Here is a 17,136-nt window from a genome sequence, read left to right as displayed (position 1 = left end):
CTTAAAGCTTCACAACAAACAAAGAAACACCGGCTGTGTTTCGGTGCTAAAGGCAGCTGCAATCCACCGCTTTCCACCAACAGCATTCTTCTTTGACGTCTCCATTATTAATTAAACAAATTGCAAAAGATTCAGCAACACAGATGTCCAAAATACTGTGTAATTGCGCGATGAAAAGAGACGACTTTTAGCCGTAAGTGGTGCTGGGCTAATATGTCCCATCCAACCAATAACGTCACAAACACGCGTCATCATACAGTTTTCAACAGGAAACTCCGCGGGAAATTTAAAATTGTAATTTAGTAAACTAAACCGGCCGTATTGGCATGTGTTGCAATGTGAAGATTTCATCATTGATATATAAACTATCAGACTGCGTGGTCTGTAGTAGTGGCTTTCAGTAGGCCTTTAACTTAATATAACATAGTTAAAGACACCCCTTAAAATGAAAGATTTTAAAGGTTACCTAAGAAGTGTCCAAACCTTTTCCAGTGAGGGCTGCATTCACAAAAATTAAAGAATGCGGGGGGCCCTTTGTTACATTTTGCACATTGATACTCAAACCAATACTCTAGCTACTTTTTTATTCAAATTGGAATGTAATTTGTTGCATGTTTTGTACTGAAACAGATTAATGGGATTTTTTTTAAAGAATTTGTGTTCCAATGCCAAATCACACATTCAACATAATAAAAACAAAGTGGCACATGTTCGTGGCAGAACCCCGACCGGGATCCGATACCTCTACGTGAAATTAAATGAAGAAATATGCCTGTTTATTCTTATTAACAACGGAGCAGAAAAGGCAGAGGAATATGTTTGCGATACAATTTCACATAAAGCGCCCTTTCATTCATCAATTGACATTTTATTTTCGCTTCTTTACGCAAAATGGGGCATCAATCTTGACTCTTGGAACGCCCGTACTAAAGTTGGTCACTAACTATAGATGTACCCATGCTGTGTCCAATGTTCAGGAGGCAATACATTCAAATACAAAGTCAAGTTCGACAAGGGCAAGAGTCTGCTCTCGGGGAACCACGTGGCTTTCGACTATAACCCCACCCTGGAGAGTCTGTTTGTGGGGGCCCGGGTGGTGGCCAAGTACAAGGACAGCCAACAGGTGTGGCTTTACGCCGGGATAGTAGCAGAGATGCCCACCACCAAGAACCAAATGAGGTGGGCAGTCAGGATCTTGCAAAGATTGCAATGAATGCAAGAGAGTTTTCTTCATCTCGCTTGTCTTGCAGGTTTCTGATCTTCTTCGACGATGGCTACGCCTCCTATGTCAACCTACCAGACCTCTACCCTGTGTGCCGACCATGTAAGTGCCCTTTCTCTCTTAATAGCAGGGTTGTAAAAACCTGTGAGCCGTAGCGGTTCTTCAACCTCTGCTTCATTGGGTCTACATGTTTTTGTTAGTTAAAGTTCATATTATGATTTGTTTCTACATTTAAAACACTAACTTGTGGTCTACATAACATGTAATAGTGGTTCTTTTGTCAAAATGTTGCATATATTACGTTTTAAAGACCATTTACAAGCAGCTTTCTGACCGTCGCTTCAGGGCAAATAAGACCGTTTTGTGGGCGGTCTTATTTATGTGCCTCCACTTCGACTGCATCTACTCCCCGTCCAACAAGCTGTATTTTTTCGCGCTTCCATATGGGGTCTACTGACAGATATAAGTTAAAACTATAACGTATGAGCCAGTCTGCCACACAACAAGAGGATAGAGAAAAATAAGTTATTTAGTGACAACAATGGCAGACATCGCGCAAAGCTTTTCGGGTAAACCTCTTCCATAAAAGAAGATTAAGGCTGGACAATAAAACGAGTTTTAATCACAATTTCGTTTTTGGCTTCTCACAATCAAAAATATATCATATATATATCATATATCAAAAATATATACAATTAATTGGCCGTGCAACATGCATGCAGATTCCCGAGCTTGTAACAGTTAAACTGATGAGTAGCAGATGAGTGAAAAAAACAGACATATTACTAAGTTTGAGCTCTTGCCATGGTTGCTACTTTTAATATGATACAGCGCTAGTATGCCAAATCATAATCACTAAACTCAACCAAAAAGTTAGGCATATGATTTCTGCGTTCACATAACTATGGACGGAACAACAGAATTGGCTAGGGGTGTAACGGCACACAAAAATTTCGGTTCGGTACGTACCTCGGTTTAGAGGTCACGGTTCGGTTCATTTTCGGTACAGGAAGAAAACAACAAAATATACATTTTTGGGTTATTTATTTACCAAATTTGTAAACAATGGCTTTATCCTTTTAACATTGGGAACACTATAATAATTCTGCCTATGTTAATCCACATTAAACTGCCTCAAGTTGTTGCTTTGATTAAATAAAATGACAAAACCTTTCTTCTACATATAAAAAGTGCAACATTAAACAGTTTCAAGTCAACTCATCATGCTTAATTTATTACAGCATTTGGGAAGCCTGTAGTTGACTTTTATTATACACACATGCACACACACACACAGCAAAATTAGCTAACGTAACGCTAAAAGCTAATTAGCCTTCACCTCAACCCAGAACTATGAGAGAGCTGAGCTGCAATTTATGTTTCTAGAAGGTCAACGGGCTCATAGTGATGTTTAAAATAGTTGTGACTGGGAAGTGTTTTTTTTTAATTTGGGGAGTGTACGATGTCAGCTGCTCACCTGCTAAACACATATCTGTTCATCTCGACGCCAGAGCACTGACTCCATGCGCTCTGAATACGCACTGCTGATTGGCTGTTAAATCGCTCTGAATACGCACTGCTGATTGTCTTTGTATGTAACCAATCAGATGGTTGTGTGGGCGGGACAAGGCTGGGTGCTCACTGCTTGGACAGAGGCAGAAAGCAGAGCAGCTTGTTAAGACTTTAGATTACAAACTCGTTCAATACACCCTCGTACCGAACCGAAACCCCGTACCGAAACGGTTCAATACAAATACACCTACCGCTACACGCCTAGAATTCCCCCCAAAAAAGGAATCCGCTGTTTAATTTAGATAGTATCAGGGAAATTGAAATGAATGTGAGTGAAATGCTGTCGCTTTGAGAAGAATAAACATCTCATCTGTTTGTGTTGTTGTGAACGACATCATGTGATGGAAGATCAATGTACAAACAGGACAGCAGTTGCTACTTAAAAGAGGCTCTTTTTTTTCTTTTTCAGAACAACAGCACACATCTCTCTCCACAATAACAGTGTTTGCACAACATCCGATCTGAATTAAAAATAATGGTTTCAAAAAAGTGCCTTGCAAAAATAAAAGCACTTAATGATACATTTACAAAATCTGTATGCTTTGACTCAAAATACTGGTCAAAATTGTCCAAAAATGTAGTGCACCAATAAATCGGTGATTGATGCATCTTTAATTTATGTATATTGATGCAGTTTCACATTTCTTTTCGTTTCACTAAATAAGAGTTTATCACTTGCAACTTTAAAAAAAAATCATCTGGAATAAGAAACTATTCAATTATCCATCCATCCATCCATCTTCTTCCGCTTATCCGAGGTCGGGTCGCGGGGGCAACAGCCCAAGCAGGGAAACCCAGACTTCCCTCTCCCCAGCCACTTCGTCTAGCTCTTCCCGGGGGATCCCGAGGCGTTCCTAGGCCAGCCGAGAGACATAGTCCTCCCAACGTGTCCTGGGTCTTCCCCGCGGCCTCCCACCGGTTGGACGTGCCCTAAACACCTCCCTAGGGAGGCGTTCGGGTGGCATCCTGACCAGATGCCCGAACCACCTCATCTGGCTCCTCTCCATGTGGAGGAGCAGCGGCTTTACTTTGAGTTCCTCCCGGATGGCAGAGCTTCTCACCCTATCTCTAAGGGAGAGACCCAAACTCATTTGGGCCCCTTGTACCCGTGATCTTATCCTTTCGGTCATGACCCAAAGCTCATGACCATAGGTGAGGATGGGAACGTAGATCGACCGGTAAATTGAGAGCTTTGCCTTCCGGCTCAGCTCCTCCACAACGGATCGGTACAACGTCCGCATTACTGAAGACGCCGCACCGATCCGCCTGTCGATCTCACGATCCACTCTTCCCCCTCTCGTGAACAATTAGTTATTATTCAATTAGTTCTCATATTTATTAAATTAATGAGAAAATGTGTGCAAAACAGGAACATAAGTACCCTGAAATAAAGGAGCTGGTCAGATCTTCTGGTGAGGTGGCTGGCAGCAGTCAGCCAAATTTTGAAATCAATCTATTATGGATGTTTACTAATCAATTCTATTAACGTCCATGTCTCAATTGCGATTCACACACTGATGGCGGGAGCTGCCATGCAAGGCCCTAACCACGACCCATCAGGAGCAAGGGTTAAGTGTCTTGCTCAAGGACATAACGGCCGTGACGAGGTTGGTAGAAGGTGGGGATTGAACTATTTGGATTATGGCCTGCCACAAAAAAACTATGGCCACCACAAAAGAAAAATCCATAAATTAGCTTCGACGTTTCAAAGCGTCTGAAAAAAGTAGCGGCCAATGGTTTCAGCTACAAATTGTTGACATCTTTAAACAGTAGCTGTTGTTCCAACCTCTCTCTTTTGTAGTCAACAAAGCAACCAGTTACGTTTCCAAAAAGGATTCTAGCCCTAGTTAGATTTGGTGCATCATTTATACTTACGACAATCTTTTAACTATATGTGTGTTATTAACAAAATAATACAGTTAGAGTGAATACTGGTATGCAGTGAGTCTGTCATCTGATTGGGTTTGGTTTGACTCCATTTGATTGTTTTGACAGTGAAGCGTACCTGGGAAGACATTGAGGACGCGTCATGCCGAGACTTCATCGAGGAGTACATCACAGCTTACCCCAGCAGGCCCATGGTCCTTCTGAAAGTTGGTCAGATCATCAAAACCGAGTGGGATGGAACCTGGTGGAAGAGTAAAGTAGAGGAAGTGGACGGCAGCTTGGTCAAGATCCTTTTTCTGGTACGTTGCGGTGACCACTTCCTATGTAGTGAGGACTCAATGAAAACACACACTGAATGTGTTGGACTCACGTGTGTCATCAGGATGATAAGCGGACAGAGTGGATCTACAGAGGCTCCACCAGGCTAGAGCCAATGTTCAATTTGAAGATGACCACTGCCAACACCCAGGAGAAGAAGTTGGCCGGCCAGCAGAGGACACGACCAAATATGGGTAAAACGGAATTATATTTGCTCACCATTAACTGCAGTCCATGCACACCTATGACATCTATTACAAGAGTAGAAGAGATTTTTTTTTATAATCAGCCGGGATGATATTTGGCATTCTGACCTATGTCGGTATCGGCCAGTTTTTTTTTTTTTTTATCAGTATCAGCCTTTTTTATTACATTTTTTTTACAACAGAACTACAAACAGTATGCAAAAGTATTTAATATTTAGAAAAAAAAAGTTAAGTAGCTACAGTTGTGATCAAAATTATTCAACCCCCACACAATTTTGGTGTTTTAGCAAGTTGGACATTTATTCCGTATTTTGTTTATAGTCATATCAAATAAAGATGTGTCAAATAAACAAATGCAACTTAAATTGTAACACCGTATTTTACAAAATACCAAAAAAGGACATTTTTCTTAATATCTCATTGATAAAATGATTCAACCCCCTAGTTCCATGCATCTTTATTACTTAGTAGAACACCCTTTGGCAGTAATGACATCCTTCAAAGGTGATACACAAGCTTCTTGCAAGCATCTACAGGTATTTTAGCCCATTCCTCTTGGGCAAAGGCCTCCAGTTCATTCATATTCTTGGGCTTGCGTGCTGCAACTGCCTTCTTCAAGTCCCACCACAGCTTTTCTAGAGGATTTAGGTCTGGCGACTGTGAAGGCCACTCCAGAGTCTTCCAGCCCTTCTTCTGCAACCACTCTGATGTTGATTTGGAGGTATGCTTGGGATCCTTGTCCTGTTGGAAGGTCCAACGTCTCCCAAGCCTCAGCTTCGTCACTGATTTCATGATATTTGCAGCTAATATATCCTGCTAGGAAATAGAATTCATAATGCCTTGAACGCGCTGAAGATTCCTGGTACCTGAGGCAGAGAAACAGCCCCAGAGCATGATTGGCCCCCCACCATAATTAACAGTAGGCAAGGTGTTCTTCTCTTTGTAAGCTTCATTTTTTCTCCTCCAGACATAACGTTGATTCATAGGCCCAAAGAGTTCCAGTTTTGTCTCATCACTCCATAAAACAGTTTCCCAAAACCTTTGGGGTTTGTCCAGATGATTTTTGGCATACTGCAGTCTATTTTTCTTGTGCCTGGTAGTCAGAAGTGGGGTGCGCCTGGGAGTTCTGGCATGGAGGCCTTCATGTCGTAGTGCGCGCCTTATTGTCTGGGACGAAACCTGCGTCCCCCCCTCTGCAATGTCCTGTTGTAGTTCCTCAGCTATTACCCGGGGGGTTTTCACCACTGTACGCGCACACAACATCCTCTTTGTACCACGCCCGGGTAGTGTTTCCACTGTGCCTTTAGCTTTAAACTTGTGAAATATGCTCCCAACTGTGTCTTTTGGAATGTGTAATGTCTTTGCTATTTTATTATATCCATATCCTTTCTTATGAAGAGAAATGACCTCCTCTCTTGACTTCTTTGACCACTCCCTGGACTTCACCATGTTGCAAATACACCATTGACCAACTACAAGAAGCTGAGCGTCACAGTCTTTTTCAATCAGTTTAATTGTTGCTCGTTATGGTTCTAATCACATCTACAGGTGTTTTTAACACCTGATTGAAAAGACCTTATTCAAATTCTGTTCTTAAGAGTTATGATCTTCAAGCGGTTGAAAAATGTTGTCAATGAGATATTAAGAGAAATGACACTGGTATGTTACAAAATATAATGTTGTAATCCAAGTTGCATTTGTCTATTTGACACATCTTTATTTGATATGACTATAAACAAAATACGGAATAAATGTCCAACTTGCTAAAACACCAAAATTGTGTGGGGGTTGAATAATTTTGCTCACAACTGTAGATATTTTGGTACCGCTACTAAAATATATTTTGATACTTTTCAAAATGTCGTATTGGCTTCATTTTAACATTAACGATACATTAAACATATGTTCCATTTTGCACTCAAAGAACTATTTTAAAATAATACTAATAAAATTAAAATACATTAAACACATTGGGCTGTTTTCATTGCACTCAAAGAACAAATTACAAGTGTATATATTACATGTACAGCCTGCATTGATCTAGGATGATGTTAGAATAGAACAGAAAGCTTTATTGACATTGTAATAAATGCTTCGGGATTTATGGTTGCCAATTCGGGTTTGTGCTTTAAGACAAATACAATCGTTAGTAAAGGTTAAAAAATACTAAAACTAAACAGATAAGACATTTAGCAGGTAAAACACACGTTGTTGAAGATAAAACAGGAATTTGTAACAAAATGTTTTCATTCACTTGCATTAGTTTATGCTACGTGGGCGGTTTTAACTGCGCTAATAATTGGCTACATGCCAACCAGCTTTGTGCCTGTCTACCTGTCTGTATGGGCACAACAGGGGAGCTAGTTAACTATAGTACAGTACCTGTCACTTTTTAAACTCCTCGTACGGATCTGAATGCTTTAATTGTTTTGCGAAGTTTGACGCAAAGGTGATAATACTGTATTGACACCTTTGGCGAGTCATGTTTTAAAGCAGCCCTTCTGTGTTTAAAGCAAAGTGTCACCTTTGTCGATAGTTTTAAAGCTCAAATACCTCCATATTAGGCTTCACGCACCCTCCTTTTAATCAGTAGAATTGCCTTTTTTTTGCCAATCTTCCTATGCGTTTTTTGTGAGTGATTTGACACTCAACATCATGAGCCTAGGTTTTGTGCATATAGATTAAAAAAAAAGTGTCAGCATTTTTCAAAGGCAGTGTTCATTTTTAGTACAAGTATACCATACAACACAAGTAGATAGTAATAACCACTGCTCAAGCACGAGCCCTTTTGCCCTGCAAGAGAAAAGTTCCCTTTTTGCTGGAGCCCAAATGTTTTTTTTTGTTTTTTTATATTTATATTAGAATAAAAATTACTTTCATTGTCAACCATTTACGACAAACATGTTTTAATATCTGGCAGAGCATTTATTAGAGTTTTTGTGAGAATTCTTCCCCGGTCTGCTTTGCTGCTTTCACTGCGGCTCAGACGGCCACATCCACTTTTTTCCTTGTAATACCCCCCACAGTACGTCTCCTCGGCTTACCTTTCAAAACTTAAAAAATCTAGTTTTTGTCCTCCTTTGCTGGCGTCTTCCAGGTCTATTTTTTTTTGTACTCCTTACTACAGCATTGGACAAGCGTCCCTCTGCAACGCTCGGCGCATTTCATGTTCCTTGATTCCATCTAATGGCGACGTGACAGAGTTACTGTGAAAATGACAGAAAATATATCTCTTTTTGTAAATGGTTTGACATTTAATACTTATTAGATGAGTAAAGGAGAACAGGCAGCAGCTCACACATTCTCATACTTTTTGTAACATTTAGGAAAAAAATTCAGTCAGCTAGCTTGAAAAATATGACAATATGGTAAATGGGTTGTACTTGTATAGCGCTTTTCTACCCCTTTTTAAGGAGCCCAAAGCGCTTTGACAGTATTTCCACATTCGCCCATTCACACACACATTCACACACTGACGGCGGGAGCTGCCATGTAAGGCGCTCACCAGGACCCATCAGGAGCAAGGGTGAAGTGTCTTGCCCAAGGACACAACGGACGTGACTAGGATGGTAGAAGGTGGGGATTGAACCAGTAACCCTCAGATTGCTGGCACAGCCACTCTACCAACTTCGCCATGCCGTACACAGGTTAGACAGGACAGGAAAAATAAATATGCAAAGAGGGAGAAAAAAAGCCACTCCCAAACTGTGTTCGTGGAGGAGAGGGAGTTTGGTACTAGGAAAAAAACCTCAGCATACATAAGCACCCATTACGACATACAACTCAAGACTTGCAACGGAAGGAGTGGGATGAAATACGGATTAGGATGTGGGTTTAGGGCGAGTTGATGTATTCCAAAGCTTGTCTGCTCTATTTGTCCGTTCTTGCCCTCAAGGTGCATTGAGAAGTAAAGGCCCTGTAGTCCAGTACACCAGTGACGGTCATCTCGGAGCTTCTCCTGTCAAGTCCCCACCTGCTCAAAGTGTGCCGACGCCTCAAAATCAACAACCACCAGCCCAACAAACCACTCAGCTCACTCAGTCGCCACGTGTTGAGTAAGTGATGTCTCCTATTTAAAAAATTGTTGAGACAAAATATATGTTTTCCTCTTTTACCATTAAGCCCTAAACATCAGATGGCCAAGAAGAGCACTTCTCCATTTATCCCTGGGGTGGGAGGCACTCATGCCTCTAAGGTCATGCAGTCTCTGTCCACCAGCAACATGCAAAGGTGAGTGTACCAAGCATTGTGTTCATTATTAATCATAATTATAACATTTATAATGATTATATTCAACTATAACTTTTGTTTTGTGTTGTGGAAGAATGGTCACCCCCGCAGTAAGTAGCAGCCCTCAAGTTCAGCAGTCTTATCAGAGGCAGGTGACCACTGTGGTCGCCCACCCGATGGCCACCATCTCCCACCCGAACGCCACCATCCCCCACCAGCCGTCGTACCGTGCCCCCACTGACCGCATCTTCTACACGGTGCACACTTGCCACCCCACCTGCCTGAGTCGCGTGCGGCCGCTTAAACTAGACATCCACCGGGGGAAGAACCCCCTCCTCACGCCGCTACTGTACGATTTCCGGCGCATGACGGGCCGGCGCAAAGTCAACCGCAAGGTGAGTGGGTACTGGTGTAGGACTCGGGTCTGCTTGCCGTTGTTCGACAACAGTGTTTCATTGAAACTTGTTTATGTCGACAACCTGTCGAAGTTCACCAACTTGATTGATTGATACTTTTATTAGTAGATTGCACAGTTCAGTACGTATTCCGTACTATTGACCACTGAATGGTAACAGCCGAAGAAGTTTTTCAACTTGTTTAAGTCGGGGTCCACGTAAATCCATTCATGGGGTCTCATGACTTGTGGATTTCTTACTAAAAATGGTGTGCGCTGAAACACTAAAAACATACGCACACAAAAAATGTAATGTATTTAAAGGCCTGCTGAAAGCCACTACTAGCGACCACGCAGTCTGATAGTTTATATATCAATGATGAAATATTAACATGGCAACACATGCCAATACGGCCAGTTTAGTTTACTAAATTGCAATTTTAAATTTCCCGCGAAATATCCTGTTGAAAAACGTGACGTCACCGGTTGTAGTGGACATGTTCATCCAGCCCGATCCAAGCTATAAGTAATCTGCTTTAATCGCATAATTACACAGATTTCCGGACATCTGTGTTGCTGAATCTTTTGCAATTTGTTCAATTAATAATGGAGACGTCAAAGAAGAAAGATGTTGGTGGAAAGCGGCCGGCTGTAGCAAAACACAGCCGGTGTTTCTTTGTTTACCTTCCCTAAAGATGACGGTGAAGCTTTACTATGGAACAGAGCGGTCAAGCGAACATGGTTCTCTACCACATGTCAACCGGCAGGTTTCGGTGAGAAAATTATGGTAATCAGTCAGCTCTTACCGTAGACATGAGCGGAGCTTGTGTCGTTCCTCCTGCAGCTGTCAAAGAGGCAGCTGCGACTATTGGCTCCTCCGTGGCTTCCCTCAGAGACACTGGCGGTCACCACACCCCTCCGACTTTCAGTTACGACAGTATAATCCCACTAAAACACTAGTAACAAAATAAGCAGATAAGGGATTTTCCAGAATTATTCTAATAAATGTGTCTAATAACATCTGAATCGCTCCCACTGCCCTCGTCTTTTTTTTCTCTTTTTTCTTCTAGTCCTTCACTCTCTCTATCCTCATCCACAAATCTTTCATCCTCGCTCAAATTAATGGGGAAATTGTCGCTTTCTCGGTCCAAATCGCTCTAGCTGCTGGTGGCCATGATTGTAAACAATGTGAGGATGTGAGGAGCTCTACAACCAGTGACGTCACGCGCACATAGTCTGCTACTTCCAGTACAGGCGAGGCTTTTTTATTAGCGACCAAAAGTTGCGAACGTTATCGTCAATGTTCTCTACTAAATCCTTTCAGCAAAAATATGGCAATATCGCGAAATGATCAAGTATGACACATAGAATGGACCTGCTATCCCCGTTTAAATAAGAAAATCTCATTTCAGTCGGCCTTTAAGTGCGCATCCCAATCAACGTGGAATCAACCGCACCTGTTGGACTGTCTTCCACTCCCTGTCCATACCCTCCTTTAAATACCCATATCATATTTAAATTAGCCATGCGCCTGAAATCCCACACAGAGTGAACTCATTGTGGGACTGAGGTAGAATATTAATAAGTTCTACTTTACAATAATGTACTCTTTCTGGATTAGTTGTTACCTCTTATCCTTTTGTAGTCTATACCACAGTGGTCACCAACCTTTTTGAGCCCAAGATACCTGGTCTCAGCCTAAAACCAAAACAAGCGTCAACTCTGCTGGGTTAAAAGTATACTTAGAACGACATACATGATCAATTTTGGAGATGTAGAAAAGTTACAATCAAATCAAATTAGCTTCATGGCATGGCCTTTTAACTTCATGTGAGTGAGTATAATTGGCGACACCTGTTGACTTCTCGGAGCTCTTTTAAATAGGACTCATGTGATGCAGTCATTAGACTCGGTTACAAACGCGACAATGGGAAAGTCAAAGGAAATCAGCACAGATCTAAAAAAACAAATCATTGACTTAAACAAGTCAGGAAAGTCACTTGGACCCATTTCAAAGTGGCTTACAGTCCCAAGAGCAACTGTGCAGACAATTGTTCGTAAGTATAAAGTGCATGGCACAGTTTTGTCACTGCCATTATCAGGAAGAAAATGCAAGCCATCACCTGCTGCTGAAAATAAATTGGTCAGGATGATCAAGAGTCAACCGAGAACCACCAAAAAGCAGGTCTGCAATGAATTGGAATCTGCTGGAACACAGGTTTCAGTGTCCACAGTCAATCATGTTTTGTATCGCCATGGACTGAGAGGGTACTATGCAAGAAGGAAGCCCTTGCTCCAGATTCGACACCTTAAGGCTCGTCTAAAGTTTGCTGCTGATCACATGGACAAAGATTAGGTCTGTGGAATGATGAAACAAAAAATTTAACTGTTTGGTCACAATACCCAGCAATATGTTTGGTGGTAGTATTATGCCAATGGAACTGGTGCTTTAAACTGGTGCTAAAATCATCAGCCCGTAGGTTGGGTCTTGGGCGCAGTTGGGTGTTCCAATGACCCAAACACACGTCAAAAGTGGTAACGGAATGGCTAAATCAGGCTAGAATTAAGGTTTTAGAATGGCCTTCCCAAAGTCCTGACTTAAACGTGTGGACAATGCTGAAGAAACAAGTCCATGTCCGAAAACCAACAAATTTAGCTGAACTGCACCAATTTTGTCAAGAGGAGTGGTCAAAAATTCCACCAGAAGCTTGTGGATGGCTACCAAAAGCGCCTTATTGCAGTGAAACTTGCCAAGGGACATGTAAGCAAATATTAACATTACTGTTAATATTTAATAATTTGACCCAGCAGAGTTGCTCACATTTTCAGTAGACCCATAATAAATTCATAAAAGAACCAAACTTCATGAATGTTTTTGTTGCCCAACTAGTATGTGCTCCTATCACTTTATCGCAAAAAAAATTAAGGGTTGTAGAAATGATTGGAAACTCAAGACAGCCATGACATTGTTTTTTACAAGTGTATGTAAACTTTTGACAACTCTTATTTTTATTTGTGTATATATATATATATATATATACATGTGTGTATATGTGTGTATATATACATATATGTACACGTGTGTGTGTACATATATGTGTGTATATATATATATATATATATACATACACACACATATATGTATGTATGTACTGTATTTATGTATATATGTATATATATATATGTGTATATATATACACACGTGTGTGTGTGTATATATACATATATATACATGTGTGTGTGTGTGTATATATATATATATATATATATATATATATATATATATATATATATATAAACATACACACATATATATATGTGTGTATGTATGTACTGTATGTATGTGTATATATATATATATATATTTATATATATATATAAATGATAAATGATAAATGGGTTGTACTTGTATAGCGCTTTTCTACCTTCAAGGTACTCAAAGCGCTTTGACACTACTTCCACATTTACCCATTCACACACACATTCACACACTGATGGAGGGAGCTGCCATGCAAGGCGCCAACAAGCACCCATCAAGAGCAAGGGTGAAGTGTCTTGCTCAGGACACAACGGACGTGACGAGGTTGGTACTAGGTGGGATTTGAACCAGGGGCCCTCGGGTTGCGCACGGCCACTCTTCCACTGCGCCATAAAATAAAATAGTTAACGGTACTTTAAATGCAGTCAGTTTTCTGCCCCCGGCCAAATATTCTTAGTTTAATGCGTCCAAGTCAAAATATTTAGATACATCTACTCTCGGCCCAGGGGGCCTTACCAAGAGGCACACCCCTTGACTTTTGTGCATATTGTGTAGCTACTCATCATGTGCTAATTCTTTATCTTGCAACCATAGATGACCTTCCACGTGATCTACAAGGCCCCGTGCGGGCTGTGCCTCCGTAACATGGCCGAGATCCAGCACTACCTCTTCCAGACACGCTGTGACTTTATCTTCTTGGAGATGTTCTGCCTCGATCCCTACGTGCTGGTCGATCGTCCTTTCCTGCCGCTGAGGCCCTTCTACTATATTCCTGACATCACCGACGGAAACGAGGACATCCCGCTGTCCTGCGTCAACGAGATCGATTCCACGCCACCTCCCAACGTTGCCTACAGTAAGAACTACATTTGTAAAATGTGTCAGCCTTCCGGTGACTTACTTTGATATATCTGAGAGAGAGCACAGAGATTGATTAATGTTCTTCTCTCCTCATCAAGGCAAAGAGCGCATTCCTGAAGACGGAGTGTTCATCAACACAAGTCCTGACTTCCTGGTTGGATGTAATTGCACTGATGGCTGTCTGGACAAGTTAGTGAAGCAACACATGTGTAATCCATCTTCCCGCCCACTATTTGTATGCAACTTTCCTTTGTGTGTCTTCATTGCAGGTCCAAATGTTCTTGCCACCAGCTGACCCTGCAGGCCACAGGTTGTACTCCGGGTGCACAGATCAACCCAAATGCTGGATATCTCCACAAGCGATTAGAGGAGTGCCTGCCCACAGGGTCAGCAATTTGCACTCGCAGCTCCTTTAAGAGAACAACTAAAAAACAAGCTAACGTCACCATATTATATATTTTTTTTATTTTTCCTCTTGTGTAATTCTTGCTCAGGATCTACGAATGCAATAAGCGTTGCAAGTGTTGCAGCCAGATGTGCACCAACCGTTTGGTGCAGCACGGCCTGCAGGTGCGGCTTCAGCTCTTCAAGACCCAGAACAAAGGCTGGGGCATCCGCTGCTTAGACGACGTGGCCAAGGGCTCTTTTGTCTGCATCTATGCTGGTAAGTCACACAATTCTACCCTTTAATACCCAAGTAACTGTGTACTCGCAAAAGGATAATTTCTGCCGTGGTTGGGCATGCTGGAGTAATGGCGCGGGTGCCATAGTTGGGGCTGGCTCTACGTAGAGCAGGGGTGTCAAACTCAAATACAGAGTGGGCCAAAATTTTAAACTGAACAAAGCCGCGGGCCAAGGTTGAACAAATGAACCTTTTAATAGGGACCCAAACAAGTTTTGCTTTGAATATTGAACAAGCGAGGCTTATATAACTTTATAGTGACATGCAATATAGAGTTTCAAATAAACATAAAAATAATAAAAAAATATCAATGGGATATATATATATATATATATATATATATACATTTCCTGCTGGCTCCGCTGTGAACGGGACTCTCGCTGCTGTGTTGGATCTGCTTTGGACTGGACTCTCGCGACTGTGTTGGATCCATTATGGATTGAACTTTCACAGTATCATGTTAGACCCGCTCGACATCCATTGCTTTCCTCCTCTCCAAGGTTCTCATAGTCATCATTGTCACCGACGTCCCACTGGGTGTGAGTTTTCCTTGCCCTTATGTGGCCCTACCGAGGATGTCGTAGTGGTTTGTGCAGCCCTTTGAGACACTAGTGATTTAGGGCTATATAAGTAAACATTGATTGATTGATTAATATATAATTATATATTGTAGCGTCTCAGAAGTGCTAGTGTTGCAAGGGGTTCTGAGTATTTGTTCAGTTGTGTTTATGTCGTGTTACGGTGCGGATGTTCTCCTGAAATGTGTTTGTCATTCTTGTTTAGTGTGGCTTCGCAGTGTGGCGCATATTTGCAACAGCGTTAAAATAGTTTATTCAGCCACCCTGAGTGTGACCTGATCAAGCATGCCTTGCATTAACTTATGTGTGTGTAAAATGCGCTTATATTGTGTGACTAGGACGGCACAATGTTTGTTTGTAGGAAAAGCGGACGTGATGCAAGGTTGCAGAGAAGGCTAAAGGAAGTGCCATTCAAACAATATTGTTGTCCGGGTGGAAATCGGGAGAAATTTGGGAGAATAGTTCCCCCGGGAGATTTTCAGGAGGGGCATTGAACTTCGGTAGTCTCGGGAGGGTTGGCAAGTATGAGGATTAGCGGTGTTAGAGCGGCATCGCTGCTGTATAATACCGGCAGGCCAACTCTAATGTTTAATTTGATATTGCCTCAAGGGCCAAATGAAATTACACGGCGGGCCAGAGTTTGACACCCGTGACGTAGAGGATAAAAATGTGGATAAAGGATACTTTATTTGATCTATTTTACTTCTATTTTTTATTTTACCTCGTGAGAGATTGCCACCTTATTATGGTTAAGAGCTACCAGCTGGAGCTTAGTCTTCAGGTAGGACACCAAGGTGTGAAGGTAGAGGCCTGACAAAGTCTAATATCATCTTCAGGTTGGAGTTGGACACACAGGTCATGATTTACTAAAAGTTGGCGTATATTAAAACCTGAAAGCACATGCGAAGCTGATCTACTAAACGTGTGCAAGGTGAATTGTGTCTGTTAGGTGAGCAGAATAATGCGTGCAATCCATTTTGTGTTTCCGTCTCAATTAATATACAAAAGATACGCAAATCATCCAAATGCCCACAATACTGGGAGGAGAAAATGCAAATATAATTATTTACCACACGCAATGTGATTCATCAATATCACCGTTTTGCGAGCACTATTTTGTATTTTATTTAGTAACTGGGCAAACTGATAGTTCCACACACGGCTGCAGGATCAGAGCTAGCGCTGCACAGACAGAAGATGGGCCGAGGAAAATCCTCCGTCGTACGTGTGTGGTAACAGTTTGGATGATCATAAGAAAAAAAAATAGACATGTCGTCCATTCAGCAACATCATTTTATAGCTGCTAGAGGACTTTACCGGCTGAATAAAACAAATTCGATGAATGCGTTTTGGTGTCCTTTAGTATTTTCTAACTAAGTTTTTTTTCACATGGAATATATATAATTAAAATATTTCTTGAATGAAAAAAAAGTTTTGCGTTTTGAGCGGAGTAAATGCAGCCTTCAGCTGTAATCTTTTTTTACTGTAAACATACCAGCATATCAAACAGGATACAAAGGACTGACTCTTGTTTGATTACTCAATTTATTATTACAACCCAGGAGAGCTACTTGTGGTAGCAGCCATGTGACACCAAGTCGGGACATTCCTCCAGCGTCTCCGGTGCCATTATGTCTGCCCAACTGGACAGCGGGAACACATTGTGTCAGCAATAGATGGCAAATATATCAAACCTTTTAGGCTGAGAGAGCCATACAAGCCAAATATTTTAAAAAGTATTTTTGTGGGAGCCATATACTATTTTTTTTCAACACTGAATACAACTAAATGCATGCATTTTTTAAGTAAGAACAACATTTTTAGAGTATAATAAGTCTCTTATTCTTTTTTTTAATAACAATGTTCTTCTGAAACTAACCAACAATAAATAAAATACTTCTCACTAAGGCTGCGAATCTTTGGGTGT

General features: G+C 41.3%; 1 protein-coding gene across 1 annotated transcript in view; it reads left to right on the top strand.

Moving 5' to 3' along the window:
• LOC133539603 (histone-lysine N-methyltransferase SETDB1-B-like) overlaps positions 1-17,136 on the top strand; it is a 51,476-nt gene that overhangs the window by 18,513 nt on the left and 15,827 nt on the right. The window contains exons 7-17 of the mRNA XM_061881635.1: positions 978-1,179; positions 1,251-1,324; positions 4,790-4,980; positions 5,064-5,193; positions 9,101-9,260; positions 9,328-9,435; positions 9,530-9,830; positions 13,683-13,944; positions 14,048-14,138; positions 14,219-14,335; positions 14,444-14,613. Coding sequence (XP_061737619.1) covers positions 978-1,179; positions 1,251-1,324; positions 4,790-4,980; positions 5,064-5,193; positions 9,101-9,260; positions 9,328-9,435; positions 9,530-9,830; positions 13,683-13,944; positions 14,048-14,138; positions 14,219-14,335; positions 14,444-14,613 — 1,806 coding nt within the window. The remainder of the gene's footprint in view (positions 1-977; positions 1,180-1,250; positions 1,325-4,789; positions 4,981-5,063; positions 5,194-9,100; positions 9,261-9,327; positions 9,436-9,529; positions 9,831-13,682; positions 13,945-14,047; positions 14,139-14,218; positions 14,336-14,443; positions 14,614-17,136) is intronic.

This window comes from Nerophis ophidion, linkage group LG21, assembly GCF_033978795.1.
Source record: "Nerophis ophidion isolate RoL-2023_Sa linkage group LG21, RoL_Noph_v1.0, whole genome shotgun sequence".
Classification (NCBI taxonomy): Eukaryota; Metazoa; Chordata; class Actinopteri; order Syngnathiformes; family Syngnathidae; genus Nerophis; species Nerophis ophidion.
The sequence above is the reverse complement of the archived record's forward strand: the minus strand, read 5'-3'. Positions and strand labels throughout refer to the sequence as shown.